This window comes from Glycine soja, chromosome 16 (genome assembly GCF_004193775.1).
Source record: "Glycine soja cultivar W05 chromosome 16, ASM419377v2, whole genome shotgun sequence".
Lineage (NCBI taxonomy): Eukaryota > Viridiplantae > Streptophyta > Magnoliopsida > Fabales > Fabaceae > Glycine > Glycine soja.
Window position 1 is genome coordinate 1,274,567 of NC_041017.1, and position 26,682 is coordinate 1,301,248.

The 26,682-nt window shown below is 28.8% G+C and overlaps 4 protein-coding genes across 5 annotated transcripts; 1 reads left to right on the forward strand and 3 right to left on the reverse strand.

The window, feature by feature from the left end:
• Positions 1–3,523: 3,523 nt before the first annotated feature.
• Positions 3,524–5,017, forward strand: LOC114390130. 2 transcript variants are annotated; one of them, XM_028350814.1, is made up of 3 exons: positions 3,524–3,915; positions 4,069–4,171; positions 4,379–5,017. In XM_028350814.1, exons 2-3 carry the CDS (start codon positions 4,088–4,090, stop codon positions 4,790–4,792), a joined length of 498 nt encoding a protein of 165 aa, XP_028206615.1. In that variant the 5' UTR covers positions 3,524–3,915; positions 4,069–4,087; the 3' UTR covers positions 4,793–5,017. The 2 variants fall into 2 exon arrangements, with proteins under 2 accessions (XP_028206615.1, XP_028206614.1); XM_028350813.1 differs by having other exon boundaries at positions 3,525–4,171.
• A 1,887-nt stretch (positions 5,018–6,904) lies between these two features.
• Positions 6,905–8,511, reverse strand: LOC114389684 (RING-H2 finger protein ATL3-like). Its single transcript, XM_028350422.1, has one exon. The coding sequence runs from the start codon at positions 8,167–8,169 to the stop codon at positions 7,210–7,212; it is 960 nt and encodes a 319-aa protein (XP_028206223.1). The 5' UTR covers positions 8,170–8,511; the 3' UTR covers positions 6,905–7,209.
• A 10,635-nt stretch (positions 8,512–19,146) lies between these two features.
• LOC114390142 (RING-H2 finger protein ATL16-like) lies at positions 19,147–20,018 on the reverse strand. The gene has a single exon (XM_028350829.1). It carries the CDS (start codon positions 19,835–19,837, stop codon positions 19,403–19,405), a length of 435 nt encoding a protein of 144 aa, XP_028206630.1. The 5' UTR covers positions 19,838–20,018; the 3' UTR covers positions 19,147–19,402.
• Positions 20,019–24,514: 4,496 nt separating this feature from the next.
• LOC114391052 (nematode resistance protein-like HSPRO2) lies at positions 24,515–25,654 on the reverse strand. Its single transcript, XM_028352054.1, has 2 exons — positions 25,592–25,654; positions 24,515–25,156 (listed from the first exon to the last, which is right to left on the reverse strand). The coding sequence occupies exons 1-2, from the start codon at positions 25,652–25,654 to the stop codon at positions 24,515–24,517; spliced, it is 705 nt and encodes a 234-aa protein (XP_028207855.1).
• Between the last annotated feature and the right edge of the window lie 1,028 nt (positions 25,655–26,682).

Consider the following 26,682-nt stretch of genomic DNA (forward strand, 5'->3'; position numbering starts at 1 on the left):
TATTTTTTATATTTTCATATTGTATTATGTTACCATTTCTTATTTTATAATTTATTTTTTAATTTTGTATATATAATTTATGCAATATATAACTTTTATGATGCGTAAGTAATATAAATAATGAGATTGGGACTGGAAAAAAATCTTCAATCGAGCGTAAATAAAGAAATAGGTTAATGTCAAATTCTGAATTTTTTTTGGTAGTTTTAAATTATAATTTAACCTTATAAAGTAAATGAGTCAAAATAAAGTTAAACTTTAAGAAAATAATACAAATATTAATAAAATAAACTCTTTGATGCTTTTTTATTTGAGTTTGATTTGTCTTCATTCACTACCTCTACAAAAATATCTCTCTTCAAATCCTTTAAATTTGCTGAATCTCAGGACAAAACAATTGTTTTCACTTTTAAGACCGAAAAATTACTACTTGCTTAGGTTAAATTGAAGCAACAATTTTGAAAGTTACAAAGTATTACAAAGGTAAAAGGTTCAAACCTGACAAATCAAGCCTGCAGTGCCATTTCTTTCCCTTCTTAGAGCCACAATCACACTCAATGTCTGCAGTTGCAACTGAAGAGCAGATAAAAAATAGAGAGAAATACAAAAACAAAGAAAAAGCAAAAAAAAATATATATATATAACCTAAGCAAAAAAATATTGTACCATTACCATACCATCGTCATGCCTCTGCCATGAACGGCTCCCAAAACCATTGTAATCTGAAAAAAAAAATGGCGCAGACATTTATAAAGGATTATGATAAAATGGGTTCTGAAATAATTAAAAAATCAAAAGTTAACATCTTAAAATTTATTGAGGCAAATTTCATTGATTTAAGAAATCAACGATTTGACAAGAAATGACTAGATATAATTTAAAATGTCTGTTACATTGATGTAGGCAGGCAAGGAAGGAATGAAGCTACAACTCAAAGCAATAAATCAACCCCCTAATTGTGATGAATTTGATTTTTTTACATTTTAAATATATAATATAATTAAATACAATTTTATATTTTTATGAATTTATTTTTTAAACATTAAAATAAATTTAATTAATTGCTTATTTTAAATAAATTTAATATAATTAATTATCTTCAATAAATTAATATATTTTGTAAAATTAATTATCATATATATAATGGTAATTATTATTTTTTATAAATTTTATAAAATTACTTAATTATATATAAGTTTTACAAAATTAATTTTCTTTAATAAATTAAACAAATGTTCTGTTTCAGACATTAATTAATAATTATGCAACATTTATAATATTTGATTTATAATTAATAATGACAATTTAATAATAATGTAAATATTTTTTTCTTATTTTGGATTGAAAAAAATAATAATCAGGTCCTAAACATTTATATACGTTTGATTTATGCTAGATGAAGATGATTTTCAACTTTATTTTGATTTTTTATTTTAATGGGAAAGCAAAATTAATTACACGATAGCTCTTTTAATAGAAGTAAAAATAAATAAATATTTCATGTTATTCAGAAGTGATAAAAATATAATCTTTAAAGCATACAATTTTTTCATTACAAAACCCACAACCCTCGTTTTCTGAAAATCAATGTAGCTCCATGAAATTTTTGTTTTTCTAGAAGAGGAAGTTAAAAGTACAATCTTTTACCAAAAGTTTAAAAAAATAATCTCTCACCAAAACACAAAGATTAACAAAAAAGAATCTCAAACCATATGTCTTTTGTGTTTCAGACAAAAGACTCTACATGCAGAGGAAAAAATCTCACGATAGAACAACAAGAACATGCCGAAATCCAAATTTTGAACCCAATTGCATGCATGTGTGTCGTTGCTTAAAGATATTGTGAGTTCACTCTGTATCACACTTCCATTGAAATGTTGTACCATTCAGAAACTCCCACCTACAAATCACATATCTGAAAAATGTAGTTCTTTGAAAGAATAGAGAAACCTTTTCAGAGAGAGAGAAGTTCTCCATCTAAAAATTTGAATTTCAATCATAAGTAGTTACCACATTTAACCGAATTAATGTGTGATTACCAAGTTGCCTCATTCAAACATGCTTAAAAAAAAGGGATAAAGCAATTGTTAATTTAGAAACAGCCGCTCCATGTTTATAATTCATTTCTCAATGATTGAATTAATTATGGAAATAACCAATTTGAAATTATTAATTATCAGAAAATCATCAAATAATCAAACATGTAATATTGCGGTGAGTTGCTGCGGTTATCTTTCTTAATATTGCAAGTAATGGTTATATAATTATTAAATTAATATTTTTCTCATTGTAATTAACGGTGATGCTGCACATTAACTACCAGTAAATTTTAATTTGAATCAGAGTTTAGTATGTATACCATATATGATCATTTGAATTACTTTAATATAATTAATTTAAAAATTAATAAACTTGGAGATAAATTATAATGGCATAAATTATAAACTTGGATTAATTTAATTTTGTATAACTATACCTGCTTTTTAAATTCATATATAAGAATATGAATGGAATATCCATAAGTTAACAATGTTATATTTTTTATTTTGTTTGATATATGATTAATAAATGTTTTTGATCTTGTAATTTTTTTCTTTTAACTAGAAAGTAAAATTAATTATACGAGACCTATTTGAATTGATACGTGTGCTCACACACATTTAGCAAGTGTCTTTTACATTAATCAAAATCTTTTTCCATCTCAAATCATAAATTGGCCTAGACAATACTCAAGTAGGATCAATGAAGAGGTTTCTCATGCATCCTCCCTATTTATTTCTATTTTCATTCATTTCATTTTTCTCCTTTTTCAACCAAATAAGACATAATGGAAAGGACGTCCGGCCTGCCTAGGGCATCATCTGTACCTTCCGCAACATGCTGCATAATTGACGTAGCCATCCATCATTCTATCACCGATCCAGATGTCAAAAACCAAGTACTTTTAGGTTAATTTCTTTTAAAATAAAAAATATTAAATGCTGATATTAGAGATTAGGAATTAAAAAGAAAAACAAAATAATAAATAAAATGTATGGTATAAAAATATAAATTAATATAGAATTTAATTTGTAAAAAATTAAATTTGTTAACTTCAAGGGCAGTAGATCCTCCATACAAAGACACGATTTTTTTAGATGCCTCTGATACCATAGTAAACAGGGTAATCATTAACAATAATTTGGTACAAGTGTAATTTGCTCTAATTTCTAACATGAAAGTGATATTTCAGTGTAATTCTATTTTTTTTTATAATTTCTCTTCGCATTTTTAATTTAAATATTTTTTTTATTGGTTTAGTAGTATTAGTTCTAGAAAGAATTAATTTGGGTGATTTTTTTTTTTTTTTTGAAAAGGCTAAGATAAAGTGAAATGTAGTGATTAAGCATGGTCCCAGGTGAGGAAAGAAATGGTTGTCATAATAATTAACAATATTCACCCACTTTTTGGTCAGGATATTTGGATGCTTGGTCCCTATCAAAAACTAAACATTTTCTTCAATTGGTTCGATAACTTTCACTTCTACCCTGAAAGTGATGCTTAATTTATAGGATCATAGTATATTTCATTCATCTGTCCTTTTTTTCTTCTCAATTTTTTATTTCTACCATTTTCTCATTGGCATTATTAACCTTGCAATATTGTCTGGTGCTGAGTCTGGATTTGATGTACTATGTTATATAAGGCAATCCTTTCCCATATTAATGCACCTTCTACTAGTTTACGCCAATTCTTCCTCTATGAGAAAATGTGAATGATAAGCCTAAAACTGCAATGTCATTTCAACCACCACAGTTACTGTCATCTCCATAACTGGCCCTGTGACTTTGATATTTTTATGAGGAGTTGTTGAACTTTGCCTTTTTGTGAACCAAGCTAGTAAATTCCCCCATGTGAACTAATTTGATGTAAAAGGTAGAAGTTATTATTTTCCATTTGAAGGTTTTTTTACAAAGAGACACTATTCTTTTGCATAGGAAGAGTTATCTAGTCAATTTGGATAATCCTTGAGAACCTCATTCTTATCTTCTCTTGGGATTTTCTGCTTTTTATTTTGTTCTGCTCAAGTTTATGGTTTTTGTTGAAAATGATGAAATCTCCATCACAATCAACATATGAAGCAAGCCATTATGATGACTATGGATTTGATCTGCAACAAGACTTTTGCCAGGTAATAAGAACTCGATTGTTAGTTTTCAAATTTTAACAAAAATGTTGCACTTTATGAACTGGTTAATAAAGTTCTCATGTCAAAGTATGCGATAATGTGAGAAAAGATTTCAACAAACATTCTCCAATTTTGGTGTTGTATTGAGATGGTTTTCGTTTTTACTTTGATCTTGTAAGTAATGTTTTGTTTTTTTGTGGTGTTGACTAGTTCTTGGAGGAAGCAAGGCAACATGGAAAGGAAGCAAAACTTAAGAGTTCATCAGTGCATCCAGAAGAATCTAGGAAAACAGGATCAGAGAAAGAGAAAAAGGGGAAGAAGTCATGGAAAAGTTCTCTGGCTTCATGGTGGAAGGCTGACAAGAAAAGCAAGCATAGTGAAAAAACCTCCAACAATTCTAAATTAAAGGATTCTGGTAAAAAGCATGCTCATTCTTCTGGTCCAATGTATAGATCCTCCAGAAGTTCTGATGGAAAACACTGGCGCCCATCATCTGGTCCTCTTGTGAGTCTCTTCAAATCCACAAAGAAGGATGAAAATGAGATACCTTATATTTCTCTCCACCAACACAATAATAGCCCTCCTGCTGAACAGAACTATGGCCCTCTTTATGTGGTAAATTGACTTGTGTATCACTAGCATAGTTGCAAATTGTGGTGACACAAGCTTCATTGAGAAAAGGCTTTCTAATTTGTATTGGTTGTTATGGGAGAATTTTGCTGGACAATGTAATAGAACAACTCTTTGTGAGAAAAAGAATATTATTGCTTTTGATTTTGAATGAGTTATATTTGCTTGTTGGATTTGTTAGAGGACAAACATAATTCAAAATAAGTCACCTTTGTTCCTTGTTGTAAAAACATTCATATGTAATGTGATAAGATTGCTGAAATCAAGAGAATATTGATAACACGGCAGTAACAAAAATGCCCTCCATAGACAGATTTTTGTTATATGGATGTTAGTCTTTATCTTGCTTAATCAGGAAACCAAAATAAATAAATAAATAAAATATTTCCGCATAGATAAGTTATTTGTTTCTCACCCCTGACAAATTTGAAGAAACTCTCTTGACTAACATAGCTTTCTCCTATCCTTTTCTTCCTTTTGAGTTATATTCTTACTCAATATTCCGTTATCTCCTCCCAAACATTTTCTTTTTCAAAGAAGCTATTCCATTCTAGCATGTAGGTGGAAGAGGGATTTCTTACCTGCTAAGGTCTAAGTCATTAGGTAACGAAGTGAAAACACAAAATCAGACAATGTCCTTGACAAAAAGCATATTTTGGGTGAGTGCAAAAGGCTAAAATATTTTCAAGGTTTGTCTGCTTCATGTGATATAAAAAGATAAATTCCATTCTACAACTAGGAGAGAAATAAGAAGAGAAAAGAAAAGGAAGACGTGAGATAAAATGAATGATATAATAGCATGGCATAAAATAAAATTAGTAGTAAAAAAAGTATTGGAAGAAAAGAATAACATGTAAAAATCATACAATCTTCAAGACCCCAAATGTCATCTATTTCCCCCTAGAGTCATGCCACTAAACATGTGATGTGTGTGAATCCATGAACTAGCCACAAAGGGATTGTGTTGTGATTGTAGAAAGTACACCTCCCACACTAGATTTGAGATAATGGTCTACGAACTACTTGAATCTCGACCAGTAGCCAAAAATTCGTGATGGAAATGGAAAATGGTCTAAAGGGATCAACAATAAGCTAGAGGTAAAAAATTGAAAAGCATTGGGAAAAAAGTAATAAAACAAAAAAAGCATTAGCCATGGGATGCGTGAAAAAGTAAGCATAATTGAGAAAATTTTGGATTTTTGCCTGCCACTATCTACGCAACCGACCTGAGAAGAATATTTTGTCAAAGAAAACTTGTTTGTCAATTGTCGGGTTTGGATGGCTTGAGCAAGGGGCTAACTAAACAGTATACAACGGAGAGTGGACTACTACCTTAAAACATTAGCATATCTGCCATATTGATCGTGAAATCTGAAATGGCTAGTGATTTATTATTATTTTTTAATAAAAATCAAATACATTGATGACCTCTCAGCTGGCATGGAAGGATCACATTGATAATTTCCCTAATACGAAAGAAGTATGGAGCTCTCCCCTCCTTAAAAAAGCTTGGTTGTGTATCATGTAGAGATTAGTCAGATCCTGAACACGTAATGGTCTTGAACTATAAAATACTTTCTCCTCTTCCTTTGTTTGCCTCCTTTTGGTTCTAAGGTATAGATTAATGTTTATGTTATCAAATCCTGATTATACTTTTTTGCTTCCTTTTGGTACTAAGATATAGATTAATGTTTATTCAAACAAATCCCGATCATAGTTAGGAGCACAATCAACATCATATCTACATTACATCTTAGCCGGTGTTAACAGTTGAAGATAGGCTTTGTTCCAATTTTATTATCATTCCAATAGCGAAGCCTCTCTTCACTTGCCAGTTATCGCTTTCTTAACATTGATCACATCTGGAAATAGAACAGCATGTATTATCTATACAGTAATTGCTCTGTTTTCAATAGATAACTACATTGTTCTGTTTTCTCAAAGCAAAAGTTTTCTCCTTCGGGTCAAATTAAGTCATTTCATTTAGTTTCACCCGCTTTCATTCTATTTCATTCACCATTTTATATTTAAGATATAGCTTAGCATTATGTCAGGCTGATTGCAAGTAAGGATCGACATTAAGACAATAATTATACAAAATTCATCTTGTCTAAAAGAAAGTGGGTCATTCTACCCTTTCACTGCAAAGAAACATGTTATTTACACAGTATAAACACTTTAGAATTTAGACCATTGGCTTAATGTGCTTCAAGTTCAAGCACAGACATTAAAATAAAAGAAAAAAAAAGATTGTATTACAAGGCATTATAAAGCAACCATCCTTAGCCATTATGTGCACAAGTACTGGAAAGGAAGTATCATAAATAACAATGACTCTTCAAGAATTATCTCTCAGGAAGAAGAACTCTCCTCAAAATAATAATTAATGAATACCATCAATCAACAAATCTCTAGCTCTGTGCTTGTTCCACATCTACAGAACTTGGACTACAAGGACTTAACTTTTTTTCCCTGCTCAAAAGCCTCTTGAATGACCTCAATGTGACAGCCATTGGTGATTTCACCTCATCTTCAGCACACCTACTCCCAGAAGGTGACAAAGAGGAGGAAGTGCACTCATTTGGAATATCAATCACCAACATTCCATGACACCTTCCATTAACATTACCTCTGGCAGAAGAAGAAGAAGAAGATGGCGTAGGTGATGGAGAACAAGGTGGTGGTTGCTGACACTGAGAAGTGCCTTGTTCTTGTTTTTCTTCTAAGGAATCTTCTAAGGAAACCCCAAAGGAACTAACTTGTGTCTGGTTCCCCCAAACCAACACATTTGTGGGAAAATTGGAAGGCTCCAAACCACTCCCACCACCTGAATTCTCTTCATGTGATGATGATGAGTCCTCACTACTCCCCAAGACATTATTATTCTCTTCAATTTTGGATGATTCAAAAGTAACAGGGTTCCTACAAAGAGGACAAGTGGAGTGTGAATGGAACCACATGTCGATGCAATCCACATGAAACCCATGATTGCATTTAGGCAAAAGCCTTAACTTTTCACCTTCAACAATCTCAGAGAGACAAACTGCACACTCCAAACCTTCTTTGAATTCCTCAGGTTGGAAAACCAACACTGCCAAGGACTTAAGAACTGAAGGGTCAAGTCCAACTTGGTGTGTCTCATAGATCACCGGGTCTTGGCCGGGGGCGAAGACAAACCTACGGCGGCGGCGGCGGCGGCGGGGCTGAGGGGCGGCGTTCTCCTCCATGCTCCACCAGAACCATTTTGCATAGAGGTGAAGCACAAGAACAAAGACAACTACCATGAAGAGGAATATTATGGCCACCACCATGATCTTCCCTGTGATCTCAATTGTGCCAGATTCACCCCATGTGTCGTCACTTGCACTCATGTTTTAAAAAATGAGACTTTCTGTTTCAGGTGAAAATTTGAACCACACCCCAGAAGTCAGAATTTGTCTGAGAATTCTGGGTTTTTGCAGAGGAAGTGAAAAAGGTTTGTTTTTTGTGTGCTTAGAGTGTTGAAATGGGAACAATGGGAAGCTGAAAGTGAAGACAGAAGGGAAAGTTGAAAGATGGATTTGGCACTTTGGCTTGTGAAATGGGTTTGGAACACAAAGAAGTGAGAAAGATGAAGGGAATAAGAAGAAGAGGGATTAGCCTCCACGTTGTGCTAGAAGACTTGGACTTTGGAACAAAGGAGTGAAGAAGGTGATGGATTTGGAGTCAAGAGTGATTGACTCAATTGGTGGCAATTTTATTTTCTATTTTTTATTTTTTATTTTTTATTTTTTATTTTTTATTTTTGTCCTGTATGAGATATACTTACGAGTGTACTTGCAACCGATTCAAAATTTGTTTACATAGGGAGCGAATAAAATCCCACAGCTTATATCACTAAATAAATTGTTCTATACAGGCAAACACAGCGACGTTAATTTTTTAGATTAAATTTAATTTGGATTTATTATTTATTACTATTATTTGATTCAATAAAAGGGGAGAAAAAAAAAAGGATGGCTTCAAAATTGTGTACTGAATTGTGGTTTTATTCATCCGTCTAGACAGGTCGTAGGATCTTTCTTTGTTTAAGAAAAAGGATTATTAGCGGCGTTGTTACCTTTTTATTTATTGTTTTGTTAGACTTGGAAATTATTGAGATTCTTTTGCTTTCCCCTTTGACCCGTCTATTGAATTTACACACTAGAGACTCGGATTGAGATCGTTTAACGTATGAAATGGACCAAAAACAATGACAAAGTACAAAGTTTATATATAAAAAAATGGTATTGATTTTTAAATTAAAAAATCAATATTTTATTTGATAATTGTTACTTTTAGTGGGGTTAAAAATGATTATTGGAATGGAATATTAGTAAGAGATATTCACGAGTATCTTTCTCAGGGAGAAGACTGAACTTAGATTATAATATTGTAGATAAAAGTGTGTATACAAGATTTAATATGTTATGTAATAAATTTTAGTAAAAAATTATTTTATTATTTTATGATTATATTTATTTTTTATTAATTTTATAAGTATTTGATTAAAATTAAATATTTGTTATCATGATAAAGATTAAAGATTATGATAATGAAAAATAACTTTTTTATAATTTAAATTTAAATTATTTTTTTATTGTAAACTCATTATAAATAGAATATCAATAATCTGAATATATCATTATATATGTAATGATCTTTATTCAATAAAGATTAATAGACCTTATTTATTAAATTATATAGATAGATGATATATACGTAAATGTCATAATTTAACTAATCACTTAATTAAAAATTCTTAATGATTAATATTATTTTAATATGTCAATAGAAAGTTCTTAAGAAGAAATATAATAGTTTCATTTGATATAAGATTATCATATTAATTAACAAATTATTTATTATATTTTAATTTCATGTACTTAATGTCTTAAGACACTAGCTAAATGAATATTGAATATGATTAAACACTTGTAAAATTAATGATTAATTAAGAAGAAATTCATCAATTCATGTGTTTGAGCTCTATGATATAACTAAAATCTTCGACGGGACAATATTAATGAGAGAAGACAAAAAAAAAACTTAAGTGTGTTAACTTATTAGAGTTTGATAGTAATATTACATTCTAAAATTAACTTCTTGAGCAGAAAATTATGGAAGGAAATATTATATTATTCTTTTATTGATTCTTAAATGTAGAAGACATTATTTTATGTTATTCAGACGTTAAAAAGTGTTATTAGAAGTTATTAGCAAATTAATTTACTACCGAATTGATATTGGACTTACATGTCACACACAAACAAGTGTTTCAATCTTTGTCAAAGAAAATAATTTATTTAATAATTAAATTAAAGAATTTAATTTAATCAAATAAATATTTTAGTGGAATAGTATTATTTTCTTTGCTAGTACCAATAATATATCATTAATATAAAAAAAGAATATTATTTTATAAATGTGGAAGTTATTCACAAAACAAGAATAAGATTTTATTGATATGCATCCGAAATGAAGTGTAGAAAGATGATTTTGCTCTTTGAAAAAAATAGTTGATAATAAAGATTGATTTGAGTGTGAATACGCGTAAAATCTGAACACTCATGAATTATTTCAACAACATCCATTTGAATACACAAATCTATTTTTTCTATTTATTATTATTGTAATATATCTTAAATATAAAATAAATCATAATTTTTCATTACAAGTGTTGAAAACACTTATATTTTAGTATCATCTATATGATATGTTTTAATATGATTTTATTTCTTATATTTTTAAAATAAACTTATATTAATAATAATACTTCTTCATTTAATTAATAATATTCTTGTATAACAATATTATATTTATATGAATATTTTTTTTAAATATATATCATAAAATATATCTTAAATTTAGTTTTATTTTTTAGTTTTATAATCAATTATATATATTATTAAGATTGATGTATTATGTGAATAAATTAAGCTAACTCAATCTCGATCATTTCATAAATCATCTGATCTTAATCTGGATGAATTCAAGTTTAAATAAATAATCTTATTAAAAAGTTAGATTAGATAAAAGGCAAAAGTAAACTTATACTAACTTATTTTACAAATACCCCAAATATCAGTTTTAATCGAATTATGTCACAACTAATTATAAGGCTATATATAAATTTTGTTGGAAAATGAATTACGAACCAACTAATACATGCAGCAAAAGAATTACTCTGGAATGCAGAATATTTTGTAGCATTCGCAAGTTGTTGTTATTCCATTCTCTCTGGAATGCAGTGCATGTAAAATTTAAGGTACATTCAACCTAATTTGTTGACTTTTAAACTAATTAAAAAGCTTTAAAAGTTTACCTTAATTTTGGATAGTATTGAATTGACCATAACCATTAACGTCGTAATATTAACTATTCATTACGTACTAATAAAAGAAAATCAAATACAAAAGAACTTCTATAAACTTTAAATTAGACATGTCAATGGGGGTATAGATGGTTATTGTCTTCCCAATTCCTTGACTCGGACTCTCCAACATGTTCTGGATCCGATACCCACCGAGTTAAGATTTATTATCACATTTATGTACCCATTGGATATTGGGTATTTTCGATTCTGTCCCGTACTCGATTCAAATTAGAAAATTATTTTTTTTAAAGAAGATATTAAAAATTTGATTTTTAAAAAAATAATTTGATTATTAAACATTTATTTTTAACTATTTATATATCAATAAATTAATTATGGGACATGTGTCTACAAAAATCGTTAAGAAAAAAATATTAAATTATGTAAAAAGTTTAAAATAAATTTAACTAGTAATAAAAATTATAAGTCTTTTGATTAAATTATGCAAAAATTCTACAAATTTTAAGTGACAGGACGAATTTGGTTCGGGGTCGGGGCGGATGTAGTAATCTCACACCCGTACCTAACTTTTGATTATAGAGAAAAATCCAAACTCGAATACATACCCGGTCAACTTGAATATTACCCGTCAAAGTTAGGACGGATTCAGACGATATTCATGAATACGAGTTTTCTTGTCATGTCTACTTTAAACTACTAACTTGTGTGTGATGTCATACGGTGCGGGAATGAATTTAGTATTTCCTAAAATATATTTATTTAATTACTTTTTTCATTAAATATTGTCAAAGTTGAATGTAAATTCAAAATACGGTTTAGATTATACATAGAATATTTTTAAGTAAAATGCATTTTAAAAATACTTATCTACAAATGTATTATATAATTAAACAAAATTAATTGTAGCAGTATTATCATACTAGTAGTATTTAAGATCTACCTTGTTTAAATAATATTATAAATTAAAAAACTAAACACGGAACTAGATTAGAACATAAGATCTATTGACATTATACCATTTGATAACATATCATTATAAGTTTTTTTTAATATAAAATATAGAAAATAAACCCTCTCCCCTTTCCGCCTATTTTTTACCTCTTCCTCCTTAATTAATTCATGTTTCTATCTAAGTCTCTTATCTTTCATAAAAAAATAAAAAAAAATAAAAAACGTATCTTTCAATTTCATCCTTTGCCATTGTTCACCTCTCACCTAGCTTTTGCAATCATACGATCTCTTTCTTGTAAAAGCTGTCTAGAAGACCAATTTTATGAAATAGCAATACCTGACCATGATATTTGAACCCCCAAACCTTTATTAGAGAGGAACTGTGTCTGTGGGTGTTTTATGTGTAAATTTGAGTTTGGCCACTCTGCTTGCCTTGATTCTTCACCAAGGCATTTATATAAATTAATTACTTGATGAATACTGTTTTCATATAATAATTGAAATGAAATGTTGTAATCTTCTCAGTATTGATTATTTTAATAATGGTGATTTCAAGGCACATTCTTCCTTTTAAAGAAGTCCAGTTCCTGCTAAATAAGTCAAATGAAAATTTAACTAGTTAATAATCTTGCAATAAAAAGGCCAACTTGACTACAGACAATTACTAATGAATAATAAACTCATATTACCAAAAGAAGGAAAAAAAACTGCTTGAAATAATATAAAGTTAAAGATCGAACCAAATAAATTAATCATATAAGAGAGAATAAAGAAAATGTTCAAAAAAAGAATGACAAAAAAGAGGCAACAGAGTGCTTGTGTGTTTGGAAAAAAATTAAATAACGTCTAAAATAACAAATACAAAAAACTAGGGAAAGTAACTTCAGTTTTTCTACGTCTATTGTGCGCGTCTTACTTGTTAAAAGAAATGGGTTAAGTTTGAATCCACATATTATCATTATAATTTAGGAATGAAAACATATTAAATCGTTCGTCAAAAGTGTGCATTTAATCTATATAAAGTCAAAGTTAAGCCATATTTATTTATTACATAAATCATGTTATTACTTTTTTGAAAAACTTTACTTCATTAAAAAAATCACTTTTTAAGTCATTTCAAAATTGTTTTAGATTTAATAAATCAACCTATTTAATGATAATATTAATTTTATTTGTATTATTATATTATTTTTTACTTAATGTTTTCATATTATATACTTATTAATTTATTAAAAGGTTTAAGTGTACTAAATTTTACATATTATTTTTTAGAAGTAATTAAGTTCATTAATCTATATTTAATTGACTTTACTATCAAATAAATGTTCAGAAGATAGACTTTTAAAATAATTAAGTCGTACGTACTTAAAAAAAGAAACTTCATATTAAATAAGTAAGTTTAACTTGAATCTTAAATTTAAAAAATAAGCCAAACTTAATCTAGTCCAATCTATTTTTACTCCCAACTCTACTAAAAAACAAACTAATTAATATCGCTACAGTAGCTTAATTAAACAAAATATGTATTGGGAAAATATGAAATTATTTGAAGACAATATAATGAAAGAAGATTTTCTTACTGTTAATTCATGATTAGCAATAAAGAAAGAAGGATTCGGCTACAAATTGGATTGTTGATATTGAATTGTTGTCCTAGCAAAAAAAAAAAAAAAAGATATTGAACTGTTTGCTTTGTTAATTATCATCGATTCGTCATTATGTGAAAATAACAATTTACTCAAGGACGTGGTATGGATGCATGGAGTGTGGATTATGATTTAGCGCATTATCATTCTAATAATGTTGGTGAAAAATCTCTAAAAACTTATAAAGTTGATGAAAAAGTCACTCAAATCCCGGTTCTTTAGTTCAATTTTTTTGGGTCATATAATCAGACCTTACCAAATACTTTGCACATATCTCAAAATAAACTTTACACAATGGCCGTGGAATGCTTTAGGTTTATTGAGGTAATTGTTTAAGGTGTTTTGTTATCTATGGACTCACAAAAAGTATTTTAATAAAATTTATTTATTATTAATTTAAGTTATTAGACAGTAAGTTAATTAAAAATTACTTTTATTAATTTTCTCACCCATCAAAATTATCTCAATTCCTATCGTTTTTTATATATCAATTAGTATCATTTAAATTATGGTTGCAACTATCTGAATATCTAATTTAAGATTATATTTAATCAAACAAATTGAAAAATTAATTAAAAGTTGAAAAATTTGTGGGTAGATGAAAATGAAAAACTAATTTATTAAATTAAGAACAAATTACACTTTCCTCATCCATTTAGTCCTTATTACACGGGGACTTCCTCTCCAAATTATCCTACAATAAATTCTATAACTTTTACAATTTAGTTACAATAACACCAGTTTGATTTTCCTTAACAAAATTCTTCATGGGTACTACACATGTTGCTTTAATGTAATTGAAGGACAATTTTATCCTTTTGTTCCTCACACCATCTCTTTAAAATTAAGACTGTGTTTACACATGTAGTGGTTTCAAAACAAACAGCGGTGTTAACACCACACAATGATTTTTACAGCAAAAATGGTCACCAACTAAAATCATTTTCACAGTATTAAAATCAAAAAAGCAAATTAAAAATAGAAAACCGTACAATTTAAATAAGTGAGCATAAACCAATGTTTGGACGAACCTTTTCGCAACCAGTGTTTAGACAACAACCACCACTTCTGGATGACAACCACCATTAACACCGGCGACCATTGCGCAACTTTTGGACAACAACAATCACAACCAACATCAATGACCATTGCACGTGCAACCTACTTCCGGATGACACCTCTTCTAGACCTCCCTTCATGTATCTGAACGACGTACACCAACCTCACTAATAGTTATGGTTTTTGCAAACCCTAGCAGAGATAATTTGAGGATTTCAAATTACTCAATCTATGTGGGTAAATTAGTAAGAGTTATTTTAATATTTTAGAAAGAAAAAAAAAACTAACACCGTCACTAACAATTCTAGGTTAGGGAAGGCAAAAGAAATAAAATTTTAAGTAAGGAATCCCCATGTAATAAGTGGTAAATGGAGGGAGTGGGTGTAATTTGTTCTTAAATTAATAGTGTTCGGTAAAGCTAGTCGTTGAAGTAGTTAAAAAATATAAAATAACAAAAAAATATAATTTATTTAAAAAGATAATAAGGAAAATAAATTAATATATCGAGAATAAAAGGGAAAGAAAATATTAAAATTAGAAACTAATATTTTAAAAAGTACTACTTTAAGTAGAATTTCAAAAAATATTAGAAATTACTAATAAAATTTTTTTACCAAATAATCCAAATAAATTTTTCAACTAATAAAAAAAATTAAAAATTAACTGAAATATATTATGAAACATAATCTAAATATTTTATCTAATTAGTGTTCCTATAAATTAATTATAACAAATTACATGCCATGCAAAGAAATCAAACTTTATGTTTGTTTGATCTTTGCCATTTGCTTTTTATGGAGTGAGACATGGGAGATGGGTACCATTATACTAGCAATTATATTAAACGCGTCTTTGGGCCCTGATTTGAGGCTTGAATTGGCTGAAACAATGAATAAATAAAAGAGTAAAAATATATACTTAGACAAAATGATTCTTCTTCCTCATTATGACAATTGATGGTATAATTTTAACTTTTTCAATTAGGCGTTAATATTTTGTTTTCATTTTTCTGAATTTTTGTATTTTAGATTGAAGACGGGTCACTTAAAAATTGAAGTTGTTAATTACTTGTTACCCACAAGTCAAATGTTACTATATTGTTCACTAATTGTAGAGTTCGTTATATTTTCTTATTTATTAAAAAATAAAAAATAAGGGTTAAAAACAGTTTAAATTTGAATTTTTTTATAAATAAAAAGTTACGAATAGCACCTGTTATTATTCCATTAAAAAAAGCAAATGTCAAATCAGGGATGACTCATGATTGTTGTTAAAAAGTATATTAAGTGATTAATTGACTTTTATATAATTGTATGTTAATACTTAATTTCATTTGGTAAATGAGGTTAAATTACAAGTTAAAATATTAGCTGGAAATTACATGTCTATTAATTCACTTATTATTATTATTTATTAAGATAAATATAATATGAAAGAATATTTGAAATGCATTATGACTAAAAAAAGTGTGCAGCGTAGAAATATTTTAAGGTAATCATAATTATAAGATAAGAATGATTTTTTAATTAGTCGTTAAACTCTCTAAATGACTAACCATAGAAGTTATTCCGTCATTTCCGTGTGATAGTCAGCTAAAGAAGCTAAAATGTGGACTGCTTTATTGCCATTCCTCTTGATAAAACCCAGAGTATTTTATTTTCTTGAAGTATAGTATTAGTACCAAGCTGCTTGCCATTTGTCTTCTTGAAAATAGCTTCTACTATTTGTCTTCTTCGAACCCCATTGCTGGAACAATTGGAATTAGGGATTTTCTTCGTACCATTTTTTTACATTCAGCATTTTGAAAAAATCAATTTTGTATTCATGTTAACTTCTTCAGACATTATGTTGTCATATATTCATTAATCTTTGTCCATCTTAACAAAACATTAAAAAAAAATTAATGACAAACTAACGACCCTTAATAACATCATACATATTTCTAATTATTTATAAATAAATCTATTTTATTTTAAACAACTTCCATGTTAAAATTTATTTTAAAATCTTCTATAGTACATAAGTATATCGATATATCAACAAATATATTTTTTAACATATACTATCACACAATTTTAATATTTTTTTACTACATATACTAATATATTATATTGAAATTGATAAGCATATATATGAAATTTTATAACTAAATTTTTATATTTTATACACTTGCATAAATTAGTTAATGCAATAATATTTATATAAATATTATAAAAAAAAGTATAACTAAATTTATAAAAAAAAGATTAAAAATATTTTTTTAAAAATAAAATTAAGTTATACAGACTGACAATCTTAATGATTCTTACCGATTACAAATCTATATATTTATTAACACAAATTGAAGTTGTACACAAAAAATTAATCTCATCTGTCGTTACACCGCAACACAAACCATGACGATAATCACAAATTACAAATGAACCATCGCGATAATATACCTCAACCAAATCAGTTATAATAAGGAAGGAGGAGCTAGATCAAAATGAAATGAAAATTATGAAGAAACAAAGAAAGAAGAAGAAGTTAACAGGAATAATTTTAGAATTTTCAAAAGAAATGTTAGATACAGAAGAAGTATGTACGTGTAAGAAGAAAATCCCTTGGAATTAAGCCATCTGTTCTAGATTCAGCTGCACATACACTATACAGCTTCATGGCCCACCTTCACGGACCCAAAAAGACGTGCAGCAGCTTCCAGCCTGCTAACGTGGGCCCATCAATATTTAATATTAACTCACTTGACTCTTTTAGTTAAAGTTCGGAGTTTGATTTTCTGTTTGTACATAAAATCATCAGAACAATTGAAATTATCGTTTTATCCTAAATCGATCAACTTGGTAAGAAAATAAAAATAGTTGAAAGTGAAATAAAAAGTCTAAATGCCTCTTGATTATACAAAAAATATTTAATATTGGCGTTAATCTGTTCATATGTAGGGGAATGCCAACTAAAATTAAAAAAGAAAGTTAATTTTAGTTCATATGAAAATTCTTATTTATTAATTTATCCAAAACCAAACACGTTATTTTCAATTCAAATTTTTATATAATTTTCCACACCTATAAGATCTATCTACCATCTAGGTTATTTTTCTATGCCTAACAATCTTCCCTGCCCAAATGGCAACGGGGTATTCAATTTGCCATTTGCTACTTACTTTTCTCGTGCTTTCAAACATTTTGTCCTATAAAATAATATAACACTACTAAATATTTTGATATTAAGTGAATGAGTAAGGATAATCTGATTTGTCATGTGGATGTATATTGGACGAAATTGTGTACCAAACATACTTGGCAATTGCATGTTGACGTTGAGATTGGATTTGGAAACACCTCAAGCTTACTCCTTCTTACTGACCCAAAACAAACAGAAAGCTAACTGCTGCAGTGCTGCTCATACAATACGAAGAACCCTACAATTAATTTATTTCAGAATCATTTGGCCACAAACGAGTTTGAAGTGAGTGTCACAACATGTGTGTTTGAGTGGACATTTAAAAAATTAATTCTGATCAGAATGATTTTGAAGTGAAATAATTTTATGTTTAAGTGCTTTTATTTTAGAAGTAAGTTAATGGTTTAGAATAAAATTTTCTATCCAAAGCAATTTTGGATAGAATGCAAAAGTTATCTAAAATTGTTTATGACTCCCAATGCTTTGCCTGCAACAGGATTCAATGTGAACATGTTTCCAAAGGCTGATACGCATGTTTTGGTTCCAGTTATTGGTTACAGTCGGATTTCAATTATTTAAATAATTTGAAGGATGTCATTGGTTTAAACCTTTGATATGATTACTACCACGGTGTGTGAATTGAATAAACTGGTGTGAGATATTGTTCCTGTTTATCTGGGTTATGAATTTGAAATTTTGAATCCTCAATATGCAACTAAATTAAATACTTGAAGAGAGAATTTTGCTCCTCATAATGATTGTGCAAGATTTTACCGTAAGATAAACTAGTCCTTGTATGCTATATTCTGTTCTATTCAAACTTTCTGAAACCTCTTTTTTTCCACTTTATTTTTGAGCTGAAGACTAAATTTTATTCAAATTGAAATACCGCTTTATTCTAACTCCTCCATAAGCTTGGTCTTGAAGACTTGAACAGTTAACAATGGTATTACCAAGCTTCTGAATTACTTACAGTTCCACAAACCCACGAAATTTTCAAGGTAGATTACAGAGGACAAATTAACATCAATGCCCCCTATGAGCACGAAAATGACTTCTTACCGTGTAGAATTTGGTGAGACAGAATGATGTGAGGCCATGAGGGTACTCCGAAAAGGAAATATAGAATTATAGCAGATAAAGAATTGCATCTAACATTTCCCAAACTAAGCATAATTGCATATATTTTGGAAGTTCCAAATCTGAGTTTTAACAAACTTCTGCACTAATCAAATTCTGTATTGAAGGAATCAATCGTAATTAGGCACAATTACATATTTCCTAGTGCCAAACAAGCAAAAACTCAAAATATTAGCAATTTAATGAATGGCAGGAATCCTGATTTACTATTCTACATATTACATACATAATTGCATACAACTCATACTAGTATTGTGTGAGCAGAAAGCAATATTAATGAACCAAAGGGAAACTCTCAGTGATGGTAGATGGAAGCATCATGTAGAGAATAGCTACCAATAGATCAGAGAAACTCTGAATGAGATTGAACAAAGATTCTCCTAAGCTCTTCACCTGTTTATGTTTTTGGGTGATATGATCAGTGATATTGTTCCTACAAAGAGGGCATGTGGTATGATTCTTCAACCAAGCACCAATACAATCAACATGGTATCTGTGGTTGCACACGGGAAGAGACTTAGCTTTTTCCCCTTTACAAATTTGGCTTAGACACACAGAACAATAATCACTTTCTTTCTCTTCATTGTCCTTCACTTCAGCAGCATATCCATAATGCTTGTAAAGTTTGTGCAGACTCTGGATCATGTAGTTTTGAAATGATTGAGCCACAAAAGCAATGGCTGTGAAGAAGGCGCGAATTGAAGCCATGTTGCTTTTTTGTGGATTGAGAGTTCAGAGAAACCACAAGGTTGCTAGGATGGATTTAAATTGGCCACTTCCTTATATAATATGTCAACTAACCTTACAGGCCCTAGCTGGTTTAAAAGAAATTGAAGAATCTTCCAACTTGGTCATTAGGCCTATCATGTGTGACTAGATGTGACTAAAAGCATGGAATTTGTAAAATGAGTCATTGTTATCATCTTTTTGTTCTTTATGCAGAGAATAGATGGAGGCTTGTTGGGCTGCTAAAATAAAATAGAAAGCCGACTCAGAGATTTCTTGGGTATGATCAAAATTAAATCAATCCTTGTATTTTCAAATGTTGTATTTATTACTGAACTCGTTTATCAACTGGTATCAGATTTCTTTTTCAGCTTAATTAGTAGTTTTAAATTTGAATCTTAAATATGTAATTGTGTTAAATACAAACTCTGATAATTTCTCCTCTCATAAGATACCCCATGGTGTAGATAAAAAAAATGTTGTATTAATATTAAAATTTGTAATTACATGGAGAATATTAAGTAAATATATGTCATTTATGTTAAGGATTTATATTTTAAAAGATTTGATGTCATGATTTGGTTTTCAAGTTTTTTTTTCTCTCTTCAAATTGCATTTATGATGTGCCTGGTTTGGAAGAGTAGAAATACGCAAAATTCAAAACACTTAACAACTTCCGTTTTGCTTCTGCAATATTGGTATGCAGTCTATATTAGAAGAAACAATCACCAAAGTTGTTATGAGTGAGTCAATGGAGAATAGACTGAGGTAATTTAGAAGGGATGTCAAGTGGAAACTTCTAACAAAGAACTTGGAAACGTAAAACGACTGTCACAAGTTGCCATTGGAAATTCTTCCATTTCTACCAAGTCCTATAGTTAAGTAGGGGAAAAAGTTTAATGGATACTCCAAACTCTATGCAACACCAAGAAAGAGAAAAAAAATATATAGGTACCATAGAAAATAGAATTTGTAATGTCATAGAAAGAGAGATAAAAAGAAATGAGATGTGTTAGTGAAATATTTAAAATAATAAAATGTTTATGTATTATTATTCTTAACTATAAGATGGAAAAGTTTGAGAAAATAGAAAATTTCTTGGTAAAGTTTTGGTGCAGCCTTGGAGGTAGGTACTAATAGGTTTCACAAACCCATTCCAACAGTTTGCTTTTTTTGGTTATACATTCACAACGCTTTGAGTTTTTCTTTTTCCTAATTGGAACGTAAAGATATTCATTCTCGCATTGTGTAAGCTTGAAATTACCTCTATTTTTTGTTTAACTGAAATTTCCTGCTCTATTTCTCTTTTTATTCCTTCTAATTAAACAACATATTATTAAAAGTATTTTCCCTCTTTTTAAATAATAATAATACTCTTTCCCTCAATTACTATTTTTAAGTCTCATTTTTTAAACCACCACCACCCAAAAAAAAAAAAAAGAAGAAGAAAAAAACAGATGATTAATTCTTAGGGTACACAATTGGTTAATTGATGACTTTACATTTAGTATAACTTTGCAAGTCTTGAAAGATTTTAATGCAAGGTTTCTTGTTTGAGAATTTAACCAACTATTAACCTTCAGAATTTTGTTGTTGACAGAATTAACCTTCAGATTAAGAAGAGTATCAATATATTTGTTTTTGCTGATAAAAAAGGAGTGGAAGAAAAAAAATCATATTAATTGACGTTCACTTCAAAATCAAGTAATAATCGATCTTTAATCCGTGAGAAAATTAAAAACTTTCCTTTTTCAAATTTATTCTAGAACGTTGATATCTAAATTTTATTTCGTATTAACATTGTTGCCGTGAAGTCACAACTGCCAGTATATAATTATCATTTTTATGATATAGACCTACTTGATTTTTATTCTCTAATATAAACTAAAAAGTACATATTTTTTCATGCTTACTTTTCCTTCTCGAAGAAGCCATATAACTTTATAGGATGTTGATACAAGTTTTATTAATTATTATTAGTTATTAACATACTTGTAGTGAAATCTAATTGACTCGTATGTCATTAATCTCCTGTTTAATTTTCTACGGGATATTAGTAGTAAGTTAGTAGATCACGCACGGCATGACGCATGACCACACTTCCTAATTGACCAAAACTTTTTTTTGGCGAAGAGCACTTGTTTCTAATGATAACGGATACAGTAATAATCATTGGAACTTGGAAGCATAGTACTATATCTAAAGAAATTCTTTTTTTTATATAAAAATAGGTGAATTTTTTTAATCATAATATTATTAGGAAGTTATTTTTGTATACAAATTCATATAATCCACCTTTCAATCATCATATTATTAGGCTGATTCTATACAAATTCATTGGAAGTATAATCCACCTTTCACATTGTATTTTCTATTGAATATTTAATTCCGAACTTTACGCGTGGATGTGCACCCGCAGCAGCCACCTTGAAGGCACCAAACCATTTTCAGTTAAATTAATATATCTTTCTTTTTTTTTACAAACTATTGGAGTTAAATTAATATATCAAACTATTATTAAAATATACTTCTAATAATTAAGCAAATGATTTATATATATATATATATATATATATATATATATATATATATATATATAAAGGAATAATAAAAGAACAATTGAGCAAATGTATTTAGCCCTATTTTGTAACTATTTAGAAAGGAATTGTTTATTCCAGCTTATAAAAAGCATCACTTGTGTGTTTGATAAAGTACTTTTTTTAATTTATAAGTTACTAATTTGACTAGTTAATAAGTTAATTTTACTTGTGAAATTAACACATATAAATAAATAAAATAAATAAAAAACAACTTTTATATCGAGTAAAATATTAATTTTATTATTGAAATTGTGAAAAATGTCCTAGTAATCTCCAAAAATTAGAAAACTATCTAATAAACCTTTAAAGTTGAAATTAGTTATTTTTATTGTTTCTACCATTTACTCTGTTATAAGCTATGATGATAGTAAATTATTAAACTTAGAAACTATAATAATAATAATAATAATAATAATAATAAGTTGTACATGTCAAATACTAAAATAGTAATAATAATAATAATTTTAATTTTATAAATTTATTTGATATATTTCTAATTTGAAGAATTATTATAATAACATTTCATAAATTTAACGACTAAAAAAATAGTTAATTTTTTTTATCTAAATGGATTCTAAATTTTATTAGTCTCCTAAAAATAAAAAATAAAAGCAGACTGTTCTATTTTAACAAAATATCTTGCAAAAGTTAGTCACTTTCTTCTTCTTTCTTTACTAAAAGTTAGTCACTTTCTTCTTCTTTCTTTTTGCGGTGGACAATTTAACGCAATAGCGGCGTTTGGTTGCAAATATGAAGATAGTAGGTAACATGATGAGAGGGACCCTAAATAATGCCCTGTCAGTAACACTCATACCAAATGGTTCTCACTCCTCAGTCACCTAAATAGATCGATTACCATTACCAAGGAAATCTTAACCTTTTCTATTTGTTTTTCGGAACACGTGTCGTTTAAATAGGAGAGGCTGCAGAATTTTTGTTAAGCTAAGTTGCAATATACTAAATGGCATTAATCATGATTGAAAGCATGGGGTCATTCAACTCGCGTCATGAACTCATGATATGACTGTAATTAATTAATTCAAAATTTTTCAATTTAATTAAGTGGTTAAGCAGCAAGAGATTAATCAGATAACCGATCATAATGAAGTTAAATATCGTAATTATAATGATTAAAAAAATTTAGGTCGACACCCCAACCCCATTTGACATTTGGATGTTAATATTTTCAGTATAATATGTTTTAAACCATTTATTCAGTAAACATGATTTTTTTTATTGTATACAAAATCAAATTGAAACACAGATATCCGAATAAATTAATGAACCAGTAAGAAACACGAGTATAGAGAGCCCTACTCAAAATAAAAAATCAACCCAAGTTAAACAATAACCCTAAATACACTTCAAAATAAAAATTATATAAAAAAAGCATTAATTTGAATATGAAAACAATTTAGTTGCGACGCTGCAACGACAATATATGTTAGAGGTAACTGTGTGACTAGTGGTTGTGTAACATGTGTTTACTAAAAATTATGTTTCAAGAATATGATTACAAATGCGATTTTGATATGAACAACTTTTATTTTTTTATATCATTTTTATTTTTCTATAGCTTTTATATCAATTTTATAAACAAATTATTTCACTTTTAATTGCCAAAAAAAAAATTCTCAAGCCAGAAAAAACTACTTTAACATTTTTTTTGTTCACTTACATATGTTCAAACAATTTCATTAAGCTTTATAACTCTCTTCTCACTTTTTAGTTTTTATGACAAAGTGTGTTTGGAAACGCTTTCGCAACACACATAAATGTTTTTTCATGTCCAAACTGCACGATTGATGCAAAAGCTAGTAATATTTGCATCAAGGAAACGCACGGTACTCACTTCAAATGTCTAAACAAATACATGAGAATTGTCTTATACATTAATATTGTATTTATAGTTTAAAAAAAATAAAAGAGAAGGGAAAAAACTTTTTCTTTAGAGTTTGTTTGGATGGATGAAGTATTTAAACTAGGGAAAGTAATTTTTTAAAGAATTTAAAATTTCTAGGCCTAAAATTTTCTGTTTGGATGTCCTGTTGACTGAAATTTAAAATTCCAGTATTTTAATAGATAATTCCTCAATCGCCTGCAACAAGTGAACCTTCTCGAACGCGTTCTTTGAAACATAGAGTTTCATCACCGCCTCTTGAATCCTCGATCCTCCCTTCGGATCCACCTCCACCTCCAATATCTCCGACACCTTGTGCCTCAAATCTCTGCACATCTTCGTCAGTTCAACCAACTCCTTCGACCTGAAGCAGAACGAAGCCGTTTCGTCGCTGCAGGATTTCACCGAGAGCTGATTCTTCAGCCTCAAGAAATTGTTCGGATCCATCATCAGGTGGAGGTCCTCCACCTCCGTGAGAAGCTTCCAAATCCTTTCCACGACATAGTAGTCCTCCGCCACCTTCTTGAAGGTTATGGAGAGGACTGCGTCTGCGATTCTCTCTAGAACCTTCTGCGACGTGTGGATCCACGACTTGACGATCCAGTGCAACGCATGGTTCTCGTGATTCTCCAAGCGCTCATCGTACGACGTCGTCTTTAGCAGGTGGATCTCATTCAGCTTGCACATGAGGTCATAGAGCAAGCTTGATTTTCCCGCTAGTTTCAGCTCACTTAAACCTAACGTGTAGGAACACCTCTTCACTTGGCATTCAACTAAGAGAAGGATCTTTTGTGCTACATCCTTGAATTTGTATTAAACACAGAATTTTGAAAATGAAAAAAAAAATTCTTTATTCAAACACACAATTTTAAAAATGAAGAAATTTCAATTGAAATATTTGAAATTCTTAAAATTTAAAATTTTTTAAAATTTTAAATTATTTCATCCAAACACACTCTTACATCAATATTAAGAAATTTGAAAGTGAAGACAATTTTTAGACTAGATTCCACGCATTATCCTTTATTAAAAACTTAAATCTAATGACTTAATGTATTTATTCTACGAGTGTTAATAGTTTAAAAGGAAAATTTGATGTATAATGGTCACATTAACATTTAAGCTTATGACATCATGCATACGGTCTCACTCTACTACTAAGTAGACTATAGTGTTTTAATTTAAAAGAAAAATGTTGTTTTTTACGAATTTGTAATCACACAAAAAAATTATTACCCCATGTCTTTGCTTTCTGTCAAAGACTTGGGGATTAGATGCAAATAATGTGTTGTAGCTCATCGTATGTATTAGTATTTTTCACTCCAGTAAGAAATGCTAGAATAGAGAGCCCCAGACAAAATAAAAAATCATCCCAAGTTAAGCAACAATCCTAAATACACATCAAAATAAAAACTAGAAAAAATGATTAATTTGAATAGGAAAACAATTTAGTTGTGGCATGCGACAACGGTGTGTATTAGAGATGGCCGCGCGACTAGATGAAAGTGGTTGCGCCACCTGTGCTTAATAAAAATCATGTTTCATGAATGTAATTATAAAAGCGATTTTGACACAAACAACTTATTTTTATTTTAAATTTATTTTTTACAGATTTTATATCAATTTTATAAAGATAAATTATTTTACTTCAAATTAATTTTAATCAAAATCAATTTTACATAATTAACATCTTATGAAATTAAGTTTCAATTCATTCAACTAAATACACTTAAGCGTCCCTAATCTCTACTTGCAATTGTCCTATAAAAAAATTTCAAGCCAGAAAAAACAACTTTCATTTTTTTTTTGTTTACTTATGTTCAAACAACTCCATTAAGCTTTATAACTCTCTTCTCACTTTTTAGTTTTACGGCAGAGTGCGTGTTTGAAAACACTTTCGTAACGCTTATATAAGTGTTTTCTCACGTTCAAACTGTACGATTGATGCAAAAGTTAGTAATATTTGCATCAAGTGAACGCTTGTCGCTCCCTTCAAATATCTAAGCAAACACATGAGAATTGTCTTATACATTGTATTTATAGTTTAAATGTAATAAAAGAGAAGGGGAAAAAACTTTTTCTTTAGATCGATATTAAGAAATTTGAAAATGAAGAAATTTTTTAGACTAGATTTCACTACATTATCCTTTACTAAAAACTTGAATTTAATGACTTTATGTATTTATTCTAAGAGTGTTAATAGTTTAAAAGGAAAAATTGATGTAAAATGATCTGAGATTTAAACTTATCACATTATGCATACAGTCTCACTCCACTACTAAGTCGATTGTAGTGCTTTAATTTTTTTAAAAAAAAATGCTAATTTG